The 17,635-nt window shown below is 37.9% G+C and overlaps 1 protein-coding gene across 9 annotated transcripts in view; it reads right to left on the bottom strand.

Moving 5' to 3' along the window:
* Nucleotides 1–2,612: 2,612 nt before the first annotated feature.
* PDE5A (phosphodiesterase 5A) overlaps nucleotides 2,613–17,635 on the bottom strand; it is a 105,698-nt gene continuing 90,675 nt past the window's right edge. For all 9 annotated transcript variants that reach the window (XM_041398942.1, XM_041398938.1, XM_041398936.1 and 6 more), the window contains 9 exons: nucleotides 16,500–16,625; nucleotides 15,224–15,318; nucleotides 11,901–11,988; nucleotides 10,699–10,799; nucleotides 10,526–10,603; nucleotides 10,111–10,174; nucleotides 9,816–9,890; nucleotides 9,260–9,343; nucleotides 2,613–7,932 (listed from right to left, as the gene is read on the bottom strand). In XM_041398942.1, the coding sequence (XP_041254876.1) occupies nucleotides 7,798–7,932; nucleotides 9,260–9,343; nucleotides 9,816–9,890; nucleotides 10,111–10,174; nucleotides 10,526–10,603; nucleotides 10,699–10,799; nucleotides 11,901–11,988; nucleotides 15,224–15,318; nucleotides 16,500–16,625 (846 nt within the window). In that variant the 3' untranslated portion in view covers nucleotides 2,613–7,797. The remainder of the gene's footprint in view (nucleotides 7,933–9,259; nucleotides 9,344–9,815; nucleotides 9,891–10,110; nucleotides 10,175–10,525; nucleotides 10,604–10,698; nucleotides 10,800–11,900; nucleotides 11,989–15,223; nucleotides 15,319–16,499; nucleotides 16,626–17,635) is intronic.

Consider the following 17,635-nt stretch of genomic DNA (forward strand, 5'->3'; position numbering starts at 1 on the left):
GCAGTTGGGTGTTGCATTGCAGCAGGATTAGATCCTGCTTGAGCTAGATGTTGTCCTACTGCAGCTGCCTGTTTGCTGAATTTCTGCTTTTACTTTTGTTGGAGGAGAATCTCCTGGATGCTGCTAATGTGAAATCTGTTCAGCAAGAAAATTCAGCATTTGAAGATTGCCTAGAAATTTCCAGTGAGTATAGATCCATTTGTGTAATTAGTTAGCAGTGGGCTGTGTGTTTTAAAGCTTGCTCGTAACTGTGTGTATACACTGCTTTCTAATTCCTGTGTAATGGCTCTGATCCATAAAGTGCTGCATTTTTGAGAGTTTTTTATTGGAGAAAACGGAAGTGCAGGAGCTCATAAGATCCAGGTTGAAAAAAATCTGGAAGCAAAATTTAGGATTAAAACAGTAACAACCCTGGTATTTATTTTGTCAGTTTCTGTATGCTAAAATGAATCCTAGGATCACGTAGAATAAGAGAATCTGGTCTTGTTTCAATCAAAAAAGGGAGACAGTGAACAATTGCCAATAAAAGTAAGTGTGCTTTTCCAGAAAAGGTTAAATGAATGGCATTAGTGCCATTTGACACTTGCCACACAGAGACTGATATGCCAGTTGTCCTGTGAGGCTTTTTGTCAGGCTTTTCTAAGGGTATTTAAATTTATACTTGAATATGCCTTCATTCCCCAATTTCTTTTTGTTTAGAATATGAAATGTGATCATAGAGTGGGGTCAAGTTATAGTCCAGGGAGCTAAAAATGTACAGTATTGAAAGTACTTTTAGCTCATTTCAACACAACTGTTTTGCTTATTGTGGACTTTTTCTCTTGGTTATAATATGGCTCCAAACCCCACAAAAGTTTTTTGTGATTGTCTGGATTAGTGGCTTGAATCTAATTTAATATTTAAAATAGTGAACTTCAGAGTTCTTCTGAAGTGCAGCATTATAGCAAGAGAGCACCCTGTATGGCTAAGATGTTTAAATATTTGTATTTGCAAAAGGAAAAGATGGTTTCAGATTAAAATTCCTTTCTTAGTTTGGGCATCACGTGTCTCACGTAAAAGCAGAACAGACACCCAGGTTCTGGTGCCCTTTCCAGCTCAGAAATGGATTTTCCATGTGACCTTGATCGAATTAACCCCTCTACTTATCTGTAAAATGAACTTTCCTTTCATTAAGAGGCTCTATATATCATAAAATAAATTGCCAGTGACTTAATTAACTACTACAATAAAAGCATCCTGAATGCTTATATGCAAATGTGTCATGTGTAAACTATTGGTACGATTCAACCGTGGATTTACTCCTAGAATTTGATGGTGTTAAACAAGAGAAACCTCTGTAAACTGTAGTTTTTTCAGCCATTTCAGAGCCATTATGAACTGGGGTATTTTTCAGCTGAAGTGGTTCTAAAGTTCTGTGTGTGTTAAGAAATGCTACTGTTCTAAAACTCAGTGACTGTCAGATTCCATAAGTCTGTCCCTAAAGCTTACTATCGGAACAAACTCACTCATGTGAGATTTTTTCTAAAAATCTTAAAGGGTGAGGTTTCATGGGAATGTGAAATGCAATAGCTGTCACCACTGCTGCTAAAAATGTGGCTGGAGGAAAGAGCTTTTGTCTTTTCCATTTGTTAATGAGGCATCAGACCTGTACAAGAAGAGACAAACCCTGTGTGATGTTCGTTCACCTCTTCAATAAAAATGCCCTTGCTCAAGGTCGTGTTCTTTCCAGGGCTGGGTAAGAAATGGATCCCAGTGCTCCTGCTGCAAACACTGCCACTTCTCAGAAGGGAATTCAAACCTCCAGCAGGCCAGAAAGGCTGAGCAGCAGCATGACTGGGCTGGTGAGGGGATGGAAAGGTTGTAGTCCCAGCAGCAAATGGTGACCTGGTGTTTGCAGATATGCACGGGCACTTGTGCAGTTGCACTCATAAATGCAGTTGGTTCAAGCAAACAGTGCTTGTGTTTTGTGCTGAGCTAAATCTGGCCCTTCATAACTTCTTGAATGAGCCTGCTGTTTGTCAGGGGTGTACATACTTCTTGGTTTTGCCTAGAGCTAAAAAAAGTCAAACCAGAAGTGTTGCTGTGAAGGAGCTAATAGGCAAAGAAGAGAAATTGCCAAGAAGCCCCACTGGTCCCGAATTACTTCTAGGATCAGCAGTTTCTTTGGTTGTTGAAAAATTTTTTTTCCCATGATTTTGGTTGAAGTCACTGGGCTGACTATTTCTACGTCTCTTACAATTGATATCCCCCAGGAACTGATCTATGGGGGCAGAGGATGAGGATACATCTGTGTAACCCTTGTATTTACTGGTTCTGCTTTCTGTCAGAAATGAACTGGCTTCTGACAGCTCTCAGGAGGTGCAGCTCCAGTGCTCTCTAGTGGTCAGTGGCACTGAGTTATTTTTTGTGGTTTTGAAACAAGAACTACTTTACTGCTGGCTGATCTCAGTAGTACTCAGAAGTATCTTGATATTAATAGATATTTTTCTCTTCAGGATTTCTAGGACCTAGAAAAGTTACTATGAAATACAAATTTACAGAAGCAAATGATTTGAATCAGGCATTAAAAATTACACCTCAATAATATTAATAATAACAAACAGTAAACTTTTACATCATCCTTTTTATTTCAAAAAGCATGAAAACTGTACAAAGAGAAGAATGAAGAAATAAGTAATAAGCAGCAATCTGACCAAATAAAATAAGCTGACCCTTATGTTCTCTAGCAGCTGTATGGTAAGTAGGGCTAATGATTCTCTTAAGTAATGTAACTAGCTTTATTCTAAGAAGTCATAGGACAGAAGCAAGACAGAACACATGACATTCAGAAGACTTTAATACTGTTTAAAGGCAAAAACATAATATACAGAGAAACCCCTTAACCTAGTACAAAAATACTGTGCCCAGAAACTATATATTTGTTCAGGTATTTTTAAAAGATAGAAGAATACAAATGGACAAACTCAGTGACTAGTGACTGTGATTAAGGTTTTTATTAAACTATAATAGGAATGTATGTTAAAACTATTTACAGTGCATTTCAAACTACATTCTTTAAGAGACACATGCAGGTGTCTGCCATGTGAATACAAAGAGGACTCAAATTCTAACTTCAGTTACATCTGTAAGGTACATCCTTGGGCATCGGTGGGAATAGCTGAACCAGCAAAGAGCAGGCGAGGCAGCTGTCACCAAGGATAAGGGCTTGGTCCCTCTTTACAGGTAAGAAAAGATGGATTTGACCCATTCTTTCACTTTCTATACAGCACAACCCAGCTCCCCTGAGGTAAATGGGAATCACAATATTGACTTCAGGTGGGCATCTGAGCATGCGTGAGGCCCTGGCATGCCAAACTCGTGCTGTGGGAGTCAGTGGGAACCAGCAATTACAGAGCATTGTCACATAAATACACATTTACAAACACTGGTACTCAGATTTTAGCTTCTCTATGAAAACAACCTTCCTTATGTAGAGGAGAAACTTTCCCATGCAGTTTCCATTCACCTCGCAATGACCAAGATGAAATATCCTGCTATCACAATTTGCTGCATTTAGTGAGTGTCACTAATTACCAGGACAGATTCTGTGATGTTTCTTCTTCCTGTCAAAGTCCAAAGCAAAAAACTCAGCCCTCATTATTTACCATACTCTGGCCAAACTTATTCTGCTGTTCAAGCTTATGTTTTAAATTAGTGCAAGCCCCTGAAAAAGTACAGCAGGGAACTAGGAAATAAAGCTGAAAACCTTGTGGAATGTAAACTGCATGTAATTTAACATGAAGAAAAAACCTGCAGCATCACAGAGATAAGACTCTGAATGAATACTACTATATAAATTTGCTTGAAATATGAGGTCTTTATAAAAACCTTTAAAAACATGTGAATTTACTACAAGCAATGCAACATTTTTCCATATAAAGTCTTTGCTGTGTTCTTATGCTTGACTCAAAGGGACAGCAGCTGAATCACTCCTCTAATTTTAAGGGCCTAGGCCTGATTCTTCATTATCTTTCTGTATAATGGGTTGGAAAATCAGTTACCTGGTAATTTTGACAAACCTTACGTATGAATTAATTAAGTGCCCTGAATTTGTCAGTTCATACCTCTACCAGGTAAAATTTATTGGGTTGGAATTCAAAAGATGCATACAATTGTCAGGGGGTGATGTGTGTAAAGAGGCTTTGGTTCTCTCTTCTGAGGAGAAATCAGCTAATCATCAGTGAAGTTAATTGTTTCCTTTTATCAGTAGCTCACTTGTATATGTGCACAGTGAAGATATGAGTAATCTGCTCTTAACTATAAACTGCCTCTAATTATAAAGTCACACCATCTCCAAAGTCAGCATTACATTATTTCCTCCCCACTTTCTTTAACTGTATGGTGTAATAGAAAACCTAGGCCTTCTACAGCTATTATTGCATGTGTGGCTAATTTCTTGGAAGAGAAACAGTACCTACAGCTCAAGAGCTTCAATGTTGGAATTAGAAGAGGTAGGATTAATCAGTAATTTTGTGTTAACACAAGTAATTTTTTTCAGAACAAATCCAGAAGTAAATGTGTACTTCAAGCATTAAACTGTGCTGTGGAATGAGTTTGAAAGAAATCATGTTTGTATCTGAGATCAAGTAGGATACTAACTTAGTTGTCCTCATTGAGAGAAGTATTAAGGATTAGTGGGACAAGTTCTTGTCCCCAGAGATTTAAATCTCAAATGTGACAATGGTTTCAATGGATTTAAGGCTGAACTGACAGTGATAAACTCCATTTCAGCTGGTTTCTTGTGTAAGCCACACTGATTGTTACAGCTAGACAATGTAATGTATTTGAGAGCAGACTGAAATAATGAGATATAGCTCATGATGAAATTAATGACAGCTGCATAGCTGTAATCCACCAGCTGGCTTTGAAAAGGTTGAAGTCTGAAGACAGTGAACTTGATGCAGGAAACTTGCTGTAGCCAAGTTGGATTTGGGGTTTTTTTCCCATATTGTCCCCTGTCTACATTATAAAAGGAAGGAGCACTTTCTGCAATTGAGTCTCACAAAGCCATGACACACTGTGATTTTGCCTTCAGGCGGAGTTAAACCACTCTGTAAAGGCTCTGAATCTCATGAAATACAGTACTCTATGCTTTTAAAGTTCTTAAACCAGTAGTTTAAAGGCTTTGGTTTTGTGTAAATATATACAGATACAGGTGTGCTATGATATTTAAATGTTTATTTACTAGGAACTGTATGTTTAGATGTATGTTCCAACATTTATGGTGGAAAAGACTCTATGGGATAAATGTGTACAGATATATAATTAAATATATGCACATACTGTATAACTGTTCATTTTAAGTGAACCTTTAAAAAAATGTAACATCATGCCCTTTTTTTCAAGTCAAAGGTATGAATCCAGCACTCCTTCATAGCGTTTATAAATTTAGTTATAATAAAGCTTTGCTGAACACACAATATACCCAAGAAATACTGGAATATTAATGTCAAAGTTACATCAATACACTGTGATATCATCATAGTTATTTGCTGTGTTGTCACCATGAGTTACTAGTCTCAACCATAATAGCAAGAATACCCCTTTATATACATATATTTTATTCCTATTTATATTAAATATTTATCTCATCAGCATAATAATTATATTTCAGTATCTCAAGCACTCAAGGAAAAGACTATACAAGGGCTATGCAAATCCTGAAGCAAAGTTTTCTATTTATCCAAAAGTACCTAAAACCTTTTTGTGGGGGGTTGTGTTGGCAGGGTCAGGCTGCTGTCACCTGCAGACTGTGTATGCACAGAAATACACATATGGAGTACTGCAAAACAGCAGTCCTGGAATTCTTAGTGAGTGTTGCAATCCCTCCTTTTTTTTTTTTAATTTTTTTAAATTTGTTGGGATAGAATGAGGAGAAATACTTCTGTAGAAAAATGTTTTCAAATTCATAGTTGCAACCATTTATTATTGGTGCTCACTAGAGAAGTCTGAGATAGGACTTCATCAGTGACAAATAATTTAGGGTGGCAGAAATGCTACTGTCAGAATACCTTGTTTTACATTTAAAAAAATATTGACTCTAACTCAGTATCATCAAACATTTTGAAACATTTGCTTCATCTTTTCTTAGCTTCTGGCATAGTTTATCTAAATGAAGAAATTGATAAAAAGGGAGTTTTCCCTTTTAGACCAGCTCTTACAAGTTGGCTTGACAATCTCCTGGGACGAAGAATTTATTGCAGTTTCCAACTAGAATTTCCTGGATTATTGTGATAGAATTAAATTCCCACACTTCAAAGTCCAGTGCCAAATGGGCTACTTTTGCCAAATGCCGATTTTAACTAAAAAATTATTATTACAGATTTAAAAACTGGAATATTTTGTGTGTCTCTGTGCAGCCAAAGTTGCATGTGCTGCTAATGCATTTTAGACTTCATGGCATTCATCTCCTTATCCTGTCCATCTAAGAAGTAGTATTCTCCTTGTATTCCTCTTTTGGGATTTGTCCAATGTGTATATTTTATTTAATTGCTTCCCAATTAAAAACCATTTTTATTAATTATCTTCACTTAAATAATACATCAATTTCTCTTTTTATAGTGCAAGTTAATTGATTTCTTACTTTACAGAACATTAATGCCTCACATACAGATGACATTTCCCTGTAACACTCTTGGCTATTTTTGCTTTTGGTATTATTTTTTTCCTATTTCTTCAAGACACTATGATTAATCATTTTTAACTAATGTCAAGATAGTAACATAAAACTTTCTTCAGAGTGGTCATAGCCATTTCCTAGTAACACTGGTCTGAAGAATCAGTCATTGGTGGCCACCAGGAGTGTGCCCTTCCTGCATCATTCTGATTCAGCTTTTCACCTCTTGCTCTTGCAGTCATTCTCTTCTGCCTGTGATCCAGTCTGTTGGTTAGACAATGTTAAAATCAACTTCCAAATGAGGTTAAAACCAGCATACAAAACCAATCCTGTTTTGTTTCCATTTCTCTGAGTGCTTCTGGCAGCTTTCTATGGGAGCTGTTGTTCCATGGGATCCTGTCAGTTATGTTGGGACATTTCATTGGTCTCAAGCAGTTTCCGTTGCGCGTGGAGAGCTCAGACACCTCTACTGCAGAACTCATGAGACTCCCATTGCCTAGTAATTCACAGGGGTCTTAGACATTTCTTCAGCTGGAATAACACATTTGCTAAGACATCCATCTAATGTGGAAAAAACCCAAACTCTATTGGGTGCACAGACTTCAGGGTTTTTCACCTCAGAGCCCAGTTCCGCTTTCTGAGAGAGGTTAGCAATAGTTTATTAGGAATAGGCTCCCCACAGTGAGTCCCAGTCTTTCCTCTGAACCTCTGGAAAGAGAACAGGCAAGACGGCTCAATACTTTTATAACACAGCAAAATGGGAGGAGGGAGAGAAAAGGTGCAAAATGCAGTAGTCTTTCTGATACTGGCCACAACATGATCACTAAACAACTATGTACATCTGTAAAGCAACAGGCTCTAGGGCACAGTCAGTGCCTGCACCAGTACCTTCTTGTGGGCTGGGATAGCAAAAACCACCCCGCAGGTCTTCTTCCATCTCAGTCAGATGTTGATAAGAGAAACATATTGTCTTCAGATAATCTTGGCATCTACACAGTCATGCTAAATCTTGAAATGTGGAAAAAATAATACAGCAGTGGCAAAACATAAGCCAAATTCATACAGTGTTTAGCAAAATGCAATACTCCCCTATTACTGTGTCTCCTACGTGAACTTGAGCTTATGGTGGTGAAATCAGCACGTCAGTTCCGTTTGCCTTGGTTGCTTTCTCCATTGATCAGGTTCTCTTGCTGCTCAGCCAAGGCTTGCCATTTCTGCCTGTTTTTTCTGCAGCCATCCAGCAAAGGGGAGCAGGCCTCTGACACATGTGTTAGCGCCTGAAACAAATTGAGAACACTGAAAACAAATTGCATTTCATTTTTAATTTAAAAATGGAGAATGAAACACAGCTCTCAAATTTTTTTCAGATTTCTGAACTTAGGGGAAGACTTGTAGATCATTAAATGCGCTGGTTAGCTAACACAAGAGCTGAGTACCATTTGGACTAGGATCACTTGGTAACTGTAGATATAAGCAGCAGTGCATGTTTCAAAGTAAATAATTCCAGTTTTTCTGGTCTTTTCATAAATAGAAAGGTAAAGCTCCCCCCTAACAGAAGAGGTATAGATGTTCAGGCTCTAGAACTGTGGGCATTCAAGTCTGCTCAGGCATTCTGGTAAAGTTTTCTGTTTGTCCAATCTGTATCTTTGCAGAGACACTCTTCTTTCAGTGACCTGCCTCCTACTGGAGACAGTTTTCTGAGGCTTCAATGCACAGGCTGCTTTATTTTCCTGACAGTTTCTACAGCACAGAAGCACTTGATTTTCAGGGACAGCAGCTAGTAGCTCCCTTTCTCCATCCCTGTTTCCTTTGAACTGGTGAATGTGCATTCTTTTCAGAAAAGCTAATTGTGTCAGAGGGAAAAATTCAAGTAATCATCCTGTTCCTTCCACTGGAAGGTTCCTAAGGATTCAGTTTTCTGTTCATCTCCTTCCTTTTTCTCACCTTGGTTTCTGTAAAATACTTGGTACAGTTCAAATAAACAGACTTTCACTCCAATGTTGTACTGGCTTAAAAAAACCCAGAAATCATTATGTTGTTTTTCACACTGTATTTCACCAAGCAGCTTCTCATACAGTTTGTGACCAGGACAAAAAAGCATTTCAGTGAATTATCTCATGTAATGCTTAGGTGTGTGATGACAGAGAAGGAAAAGAATGGGATGGGAAGTGTTAAAATTGGGTCAATTTCCTATACATCACCTTTTGTATAATGAATTCTGAATTCTTTAAAAATTTTAAACATTTTCTATCAATGCACTACCTGAATACCATTCTTTCCCTAGAGGTCAAAGCATGAGTTTTGTGGCTTTCCCTGATAATCCAGACTATAACCCAAGGACATAACATCAATTGAACAGCATTTTAACTAGGTTTAAAAAAATTGTGACAAAACATATTAATCAGACAAATATACAACTAATTATAAATACTAAAATAATAATTTCTTCAATAGAATAATGAACCATATGTAATACAAAATAAAAGAATATTTTCTAGCTAAGGGGCTAGTTTTTAATTTGATTTTTATTCTAATTGTAAATCCATATCTACCAGTGAGTGGCTCTGGTTTCAGATATTTGCTGTTCTTCCTTATGCACCATACCTCATACAGCTGCAAACAAACAGCATCTATGAATCCAACCTGCATGCTGGGAATTTTGTTTTTCTTCTCTCTGTTCATTAGATCCTGCAGATAATAAGTAAACAAGCTCTGTGTTTAAATGCTTTAAATAAAAAACCCAACCAAAACCAAAGAGTCTGGAATTAAAAAGCAGCACCTTAAACAGCACAGCAAGCTCAGCACAGTGAGGTATCAGGTGTTGCAATGAAGGGAATTGGACTGCATGACTTCCCTCAGGAGTCTGGCTTTAGATTGACAGAGCCCAAACAATCAGGCAAATTTACTGGGTTTGGATAGCTGCATATAGGTACCAATTTAGGAATGTATTTTCTAGCCCACTTAGTAATACTGACTTAAAGGAAATAACACTGTTTTTCTCGTTCAGAGATAATGACTCACTATTGGTGTTTTGGAACCATAGAACAAAACTGGCTTCTAGGATGCCAGGGAAGGAGCTGGTCCTATAGTGTGGTCAGTGGGAGAAATTTTAAGTGCTGTTTCCATAAGACATTTGGCAAGAGGCGATTCTGCCACTTACCGTGGGTTCTATGTTGAGTTCCTTCCGCTCTTTATCTCCTTGATCAAAGAACTCAGTAGCCACAAGCTCAGCAATCTGTAAGAGAGTTCACTCATTGAGAGCTCTAAAAGTTTGCTTGCTACCTACAAACAAGAGTGGTTCCTGTCTCTCCTTGGGATATATCATATTAGCCCCCCACACACATTGTGAGACTCCAGCTCAGCATTCCACCACTGCCTTTGCAGTAAGGACTGGGTGGAGGAAACAAACTTCAATGCAGTTTGCATTTAGGCTATTTTAAAAATTCAACACATACCCGTTGCTGAACTGGCCATGGTTTGGTTATGGCTGATAAGTCACAAGCAGTCATCAGCATTGCTCTGCAGAACAAACAGAAAGAAAGGGATAAATTACTATACATGAAATGTATGTAGCCACCAAGTCCAGTGACTAGTAAAATAGAATATAGAATTTCAAGGAACATCAAGTCAGAAAACCAAGTGAAATTAAAGCAAATGAAACTCCACATACTATTTAACAAAATTTCTTATACAGGTTGACACTTAGTAGTTCAGACCCAGGCAGTTCAGTGATCTGTGTGAGAATGGCAGCTTGTACGGGCCCAGAGCACAAAGACCTGCTGGGTTTAATGGAGTTCACAGCAACATGACATGGGAAATTGGGTACCCAGTAATGTGAACTGATTTCTTTATTATTCTGCTTTTACTTACAGAAATAGCTCCTTTTGTGAGGGATCTTCCCAATTAAACTGCTTCTTCCTTAGAAGTTCAAAAAATTCTCCTCTCCTCCTTAAAAAGAAGTTAAAAAAAAAAAAGATTTCAGGATGCTGACATGATGCTAATATCCAGCAGTGATTATTCAGCCAAAGTTTCTTCTGACTTACTTGATGTATAGTGCCAAGTCTGTGGCAAGAATAGCTTGTTTTATCATTTTCAGTGTAGCCTTATATTCTTCAATGGAAAGGCTGCTGAGAATCTGATTTCCCTTTACAAAAACAGCCAAAAACAGTGCTATCAGTAAAATGAGCAACAGCACACCAGTTTGCTTGTCTCTAAGTCACCAAATCATTACAAGTTTCTTGCTGATATCTGAGGTCATTCTTTTACCCTCCTTCCTCTTGCAGATTCCCCAGTTTAAAAATAAAACTTCCAGTCTTCCCGAGAAATGGCAGAAAGCCGCACAGCAACAACAATATCACTGACTATTACAAAACAAAACTGCAAGCAGAGCAACATCAAAGCCTTCAAGTACATTTCATTCACTAAAATTAAACTTGTCACTGGCTGTATCACAGCTTCTCTTTCCATCCTTCCCCTCCCTGAAGCAGAGGAATTATAACAGATTCCCATACGTTCCCATATACCTCAAGTAAATGAAAATATTTTCCTTTTATGAAGTAGCATAAATAACAAGTTATTAAATAAAAGTATGAACTCAGCAGCCCCCTACTAAACCAAAGCACTACAGAGCAGGTGAAATGGAACTCACCTCAATTGCTTTTCCATAATTGCCTACCTGAATAGGAAAGGATCACTACAATACAAAGGATGCCAGAAGTACCACAACCGGTGGCACAAAAGGAGCAGTCCTTTGGAAGGATTGTGAATGCTGAATAACTGGTCTTGAGCATTAGTTAATAGTATCAAACAAGAAGAATGTAGTTTTATTTGCATATTTACTAAACTTAGGTTTGGCTTCACTTTGGAATGTCAACACAAGCAGTGTTTGGTTTGGTCTCTTCAGGGCTGCTTTGTGTATGTGTAGGCTAGAATGTTTTTGAAATGAGAGGAAGGACTGGGGTTTGTTTGGTGGTTATTAAGAGGTCGTGAAAATGGCACAAAGCCTTCTGTTTCCTTTGGTCCAAGGAAGCAGGTACTCAGAAGGATGTTAGTGAGGCTTCCCTTATCAGGCAGCACTTGGAAGGCTTTGGTGGCAGTCAGCAACAGAGCTGTGATATCCATGTTGGCTACATTTACTTTCTTTACCCAAAAAGGAATAAAGAGCACTTAAGAACATATAAGGAGAACAGAAGCTAAAAATAGAAAGTAAAACAGTTTCTTTCGTACACAGGAATGTGGCACTCACTGGACTATTCAGGATCATAAGGCATTGATCAAAATGATGATGCTCCATGATCGAGTGGCAGTATAGCTGAGCCAGTGGATGTTCGCTTCTGAGGAGGAAAAAGACAGAGAAATCAAGTTAGACAAACATATTAGTGATCCAAAAATAACTTCCCTTTTAACATCCTCTTTGTAGGAACATGGATAAAAAGATAATGCTGTTCCTTTGTCAGAGTACTGACAGCTCTGGTGTTCTGCCTTCTCTACCTGTAGAGACCAGCTGCGTGCAAGGAGTGACAATGTAATACAAGGTTACATAGTGAAGTTCCTTTATAGAAAGCAAAGGTAACACGAAGAGTTCATTCACAAGCACAGTTTAGGAGGCAGTTTTTGTTTCTGCAACATGTTCTTAAATATTCTTAAACCAAATGTTCTTAACCCGTCTGGCATATTTAGTCAGCTCAGCTGCTGAGCTTCTAAGTAATAATGCAAACCTAATAGGAAACCCACTGATATCAATGGAAAAATTCCTGCTGACCTCAGTGCAATATGGTGCTGGGCCCAAAAAGTTGATCATGTAATTTCCTTGTGTTAGTAACTGTATTGATGTTTCATCACCACTATTGTCATGACCAAACTACTGCAACATTGTAACCTACTCTTTGCCCAGGGTAAAATCCAAAAGGCAAACTGCTTAGAGGCTAGCAGTGATGTTGATTGTACTAAAGGCAGTGAAAAATAGCAGGAAACCAATTGTGTAGGTACAGAACTTAAAAATACCTTAGTGCAAAACTTAAAAGTATCTTAGTCTGGAAAAGAGAATTTGCTGTTTGAGTAGCTTTAGTCAAAATGGAGAAATGTCTCTTCTCTTCGCGATTCCCACTTTCTCCCTGTTCCTTGTTGCATAATACAGTTCTTGGTTTTTGCTGCTCTGTCTTAATTTTCAACCCCTGATCCCACATTGCTCATGTAATCTCTTCAACTAAATCTGGAATTTTTTTGGAGGTCTATTTTGCTGATGATCCTGGATCTATTACTCTAATTATAATCTGACCTACAAATGTTTAATCTTGTCAGTAGCTCTTTTAGCATATAATTCCATAGATTTTCTATATGGTTAAAGACCATTCACAAGACTTAGTGGCTGCAGGATTGGTCTCTGTGTGAGTGAGTGCACAGAGGCTCAAATAAAGTTATAAGAGGAGACTCTGGGGATTTAAGAAGCACAAAAATGTGGAGAGAAAGATGGAAAGACAAACAAAAACCCAGAAGGGAAGATTAAAGGATGCAAACCCCTGAGGAATATGGGCTGGCTGCCCAGCACCTCCTCTGAGACCACCATGAAAGGGGTGTAGAGCAAATGTACTCGTGTGTTTCTGTAAGGAAACAAACCACAGGATGGTGCCAGCACATGCTGGGTGAAATTCCCATTGAATGAAGAGGGATGCATATTGTGTGTCCCAGAGTTCATCCTGACTGGAGAGAGAAATATGTGAGAAATCTCTTATGTTATCTTCCCAAGTATTGCTCCAAACTAGAGCTTGCTTAGTACTCACAGACTCTGACTGGGGCTGGAAATAAATTCAGGTCCAACTTCTGTAGTGGCTCTTCTGTCAAACCCCCACTCCAGGCCAAAGGGCACTGTGCCTTTCTGAGCACAAGGGTTTGGTTATGCAGCTTTCTGTGCTTCCTACTTTGCATGTGGGGTTGGAGCAAAAAGAAAATAACCCCCCCCTGCATAACTACCAAAAGGCCTTCAAGCAGTTCCCTTTCTGTAACTTCTACTGCCAGGACCATTTCAATTTTTGAAACCCTGCTGCTTAAGAGAAGAATCATACACTGAATATCCACCCTCCCTTCTTCAAAGGAAAAAACAAAAGGAATCTGTTCCTAGAAATAACTTTTGTATTTAGGTTGAAAAAAAGAAATCAATGGAACTTTCTATTGAGAAAGGAATTATTAAGCTATAGCCATCTCAGCTTTACAACATGTGTAATTGTTAGATTTTGCTGTCTATGACACTTTCCCAGGACATTTTTGAGAGGAGATGACGCATCTCCAGATGTCTTCCAGGAAATTTATTTTTAAATAAATAAAGCAAAAAATAGCTAACTGGTTCCAGTTGCTGTGAGGCTATAGTTACTGCTGGAATCCTCTATTACCAAGCTAGAAAAAGATCACTCTTCTCATGCTGTGGAGTTTAGTTTCTTTTCTTTACACATCAGTCAGTGTTACTCCAAACACATAAATCTGAAATGCAGCTCTGCTTCAGCTTACTTTTTTTCTGCCTTTCAGTATTTTGTATCTTAAACAAGTTTTTCCTCCCCTACTATCTTACTTTACACATAGCGAGAACAGCAGATCACTTCTTCACAGGTCACTTCAAAACCATTCTCCAGCTCTGCCAGAAGAAGATGCACATTTCTGGGTATCTTTGGCCCATCTCTGGTCAGACCAGGACACACTGCCATATCACAGGAATGACATTAAGCCACACTTGACATCAACTGAAGACTCGTATGTTATTTGAAGTGATACCAAATTCACTCTATTGGGCAGATTTCAAACTACTAATAAATTCTAAAAAACCCAGTACCTTTAGTTAAAAATTAAAATATGGGGAAAATTTTAGACTTGTTCTGATATTTCATTTTGATAACTTCAACCAAAATGTTTTGTTTTGTAAAAGTATTTTTTCCATGCTTTAAATATATTTTGCCTTTTCGTATTGTAAAGGTCTTTCTGTAATTCCAGATTGGATCAAAGTTAAAGAGTACAGATAACCCACAATCAATGCAAAAGAACTGTACATTTTTAATGTGATTATAACTATGTAACTTATTATTAGAATTATAGAATATTAGAATTCTGGAAAAACGTCACTAAACCAAGAGTAAAACAATCTGAGTTCAAAACACTGGGGAGACACTTCTGTTCCAGAGGGGTGCAGACCTCAGTGCTGTGTTGGCCCGGACAAGAAGGGAACAGCTGGGTTGGGCAGGCAGTGATCTGAAAAGCTGCATGTTTCTTACATGCTGTCCCTTGGACACTGCAGCCTTTTGCTGTCACTTGATGGGAAATTGGGGAGGGGCACTTTAGGAGCAGGAAAAAATTGTCCCTGCGCAGCAAAGGGTTCACTTAGTCTGCCATCAGTCAGAACTGAGGCTGTGCATCTGCATCTTTGGACTCGTGAATGGTTCTGCCTGTTCTTACAATTTCTGCTTTGTGGAAGCCTGCTCCTTTGCACAGTCCCCAATCAAAACAGTCAGGGTGTATCTAATTTAGCTCTGTGCTTGTGTTTGTTCACTCACTTCTTTTTATTTAACTTCTCTCAGACCCACTTACCTTTGTATGTAAGAGTTGTTCACACCCCTGTGATCCAGATCATGGCTCAGAGTTGCTATTAGCAAAGCCAGCGTTTCTAAATCAGTCAGTTTGCTCTGTATGCAAAAAGTAATGCCAGAAGTGAGTTGTGGATTTATTTACTACGACGTGTTTTACATCTACTTTCTGAATAACGAGACCTGCTCTTAGTCAAAAGACAACTCAGTTCGGAAATGATTGATTTTATGTGTCTGCTAGGAAGATGCATCTCCCAACGCTTGCTTGCCTTTCCCCTCAAACTAGATAAAAAATTGAGTTATGTTCAATGCTGTTCAGACTCCAGAATCTAGGACATGAGAATCAGCAGGGAGTGAAACCAGTGTAGTTAAGAATAAACAATTTATGGAAATTGCAGTGGAGACTGTCAGGATTCCAAAAATAGCAGGCAAACTATCAGGATCATCAGAGATAGCTCGACCGCACGCAGAGCAAAACTACCATGTCCATTCCAACAGGGAAGGAAGATGGATGTCCTTGCCTTGGTCTTTTTCAGTGCCTTTTGTCATTTTCATTAGTGAGATAAAGTCTGTAGAGAAAGAAATGCCTCTTCCTCATTGGTATGGGGTTTTGGCCTACAAACGTTTAAAAACCATGTTTATTCAGAATGAACAGAAACGTTCTATTTCCTACAATAATATAAAACCAAAACCTAAAAACATATTTTGGAAGAATTTAGAATCAGTATTTTTGTTTATTTAGAGGATCATCTAGCTGTAGTCAGAATGATTAGGTTGCTTTTTTTTAAATTATTAGGTGTCTTTTTAAGTGAAAGGTTGAAAATGTGTTCAAAAGCTTTGGAACAAACATTTAAATATTTATTTCTATGTTTTTATGTTTTTGCATATCTAAAGCTGTACTTGGCTCTGCATTTGAACTTAAAAAATTCCTGTTAAAAATTTTAAGGAAACATCCTGAAAATGGGTCAGCCTCTTTTTCTCCACTTTTTTGACTTGCTTGTAGCATACGTATTAACTTCAAAAAAGGACCTAACCATGTACATGCCTTATTTGAGATATTCCTGTTGGGAACATCCTGATAACCACTTCCAGAGGATTTAACTCAAACAGGGAACTGAAAACCACAGCAGCAGTTTCACAAAGCCCTCATAGCCAGAAGTCTTCAGCAGAAAATTCCACTGGCAATACCATGGAATAATGAACATCTTACTGACATGACAATCAGATCAGAGCTGTGCATCATTAGAGAATTTGCTTTAATAGAGGAACTGGAATTGTACCTGAATTTTCCCAGATTTCAGAGCAGCAAACATGCACTGTGCTGTATTGAAGGCATGTCTCCAATTGTGATAAGCAACGTTTTTCCGATAGTTTTTCTTCACACTTAAAATCCATCTGCAGAGAACCTTTAAGAAAGAACAGATTTCTAATACATTCAAAACTTTCTTACTCCCACTTGGAAACTCTGACTGAAAAAAAAAGTCCATTTAACTCAATTTCAAGTTCAAATGTAACACACTTGTAACCGTGAACATGGATAAGAACAGGCTTACATCCACTAGTACAGCTCCTAATTGAGTGTGCAACACTTGTGGGTTTGGGATTTTATTGCTAAGGCCTAAACATTAATGTCAGAAGCACTGCTGTTAATTCAGAAACTGATGTATATTAAGATACCTGGGAGAAAAAATCCTTGTTTATGATGACATATTTGATAAAGAAAGTTTATTTAGTTATCAAATCCTCTTAAGACCAGTTTTGAAAATGAACAGGCAGCTTTTCTCTCCTATCAGCTTGTCAAAATCCAAGCAGAATTGGACTTTGGAAAGCAACTAAGTATGATAGAAAAATTACTACATTGCAGGGCAGTTTATTTTTTATGCAGGAGGAAAGTATGCCCTGGATGTTTTACTTAACTGTATTAGAAATTGTGGGTTATAAAATTTTTTATATATATATACACACACATATATACATATATATATATACACACACACTTTTTTCCTACCTTTTTTTTTGTAAGAAAGTGACAGGTATGAAGGTCAAGTAGTAATTGGATATTGGAACATATTCCTTAAGGTTGTTCACCTTACTACAGAGGTGAAGCTAAGTACTAGGATATTCAAGAGATCAGATTAGGTAATACAGCACTTTTGGCCCTTGGACACTACTAGTCTAAACTGGTCTATAAAGTGCTGATCTAGACAGTAAATACATGCTTTCTTTAACAAATGTGTTTGCCTATGAAACCCTACAAATCAATCTCACATTTTGATACAAGTTTTGATGGTTTTGTTGAAAAGGTTATAAAGCAAAAATAAGGTATTTAAAAATGAAGGTTTCTACAAATAGATGTTGTGTGCACTGAGTGGAAGAGGCTGAAGAGAATTTCTATTTACCTGTCTTGATCATTTCT

This window comes from Onychostruthus taczanowskii, unplaced genomic scaffold, assembly GCF_017590055.1.
Source record: "Onychostruthus taczanowskii isolate IOZ18803 unplaced genomic scaffold, ASM1759005v1 scaffold150, whole genome shotgun sequence".
Lineage (NCBI taxonomy): Eukaryota > Metazoa > Chordata > Aves > Passeriformes > Passeridae > Onychostruthus > Onychostruthus taczanowskii.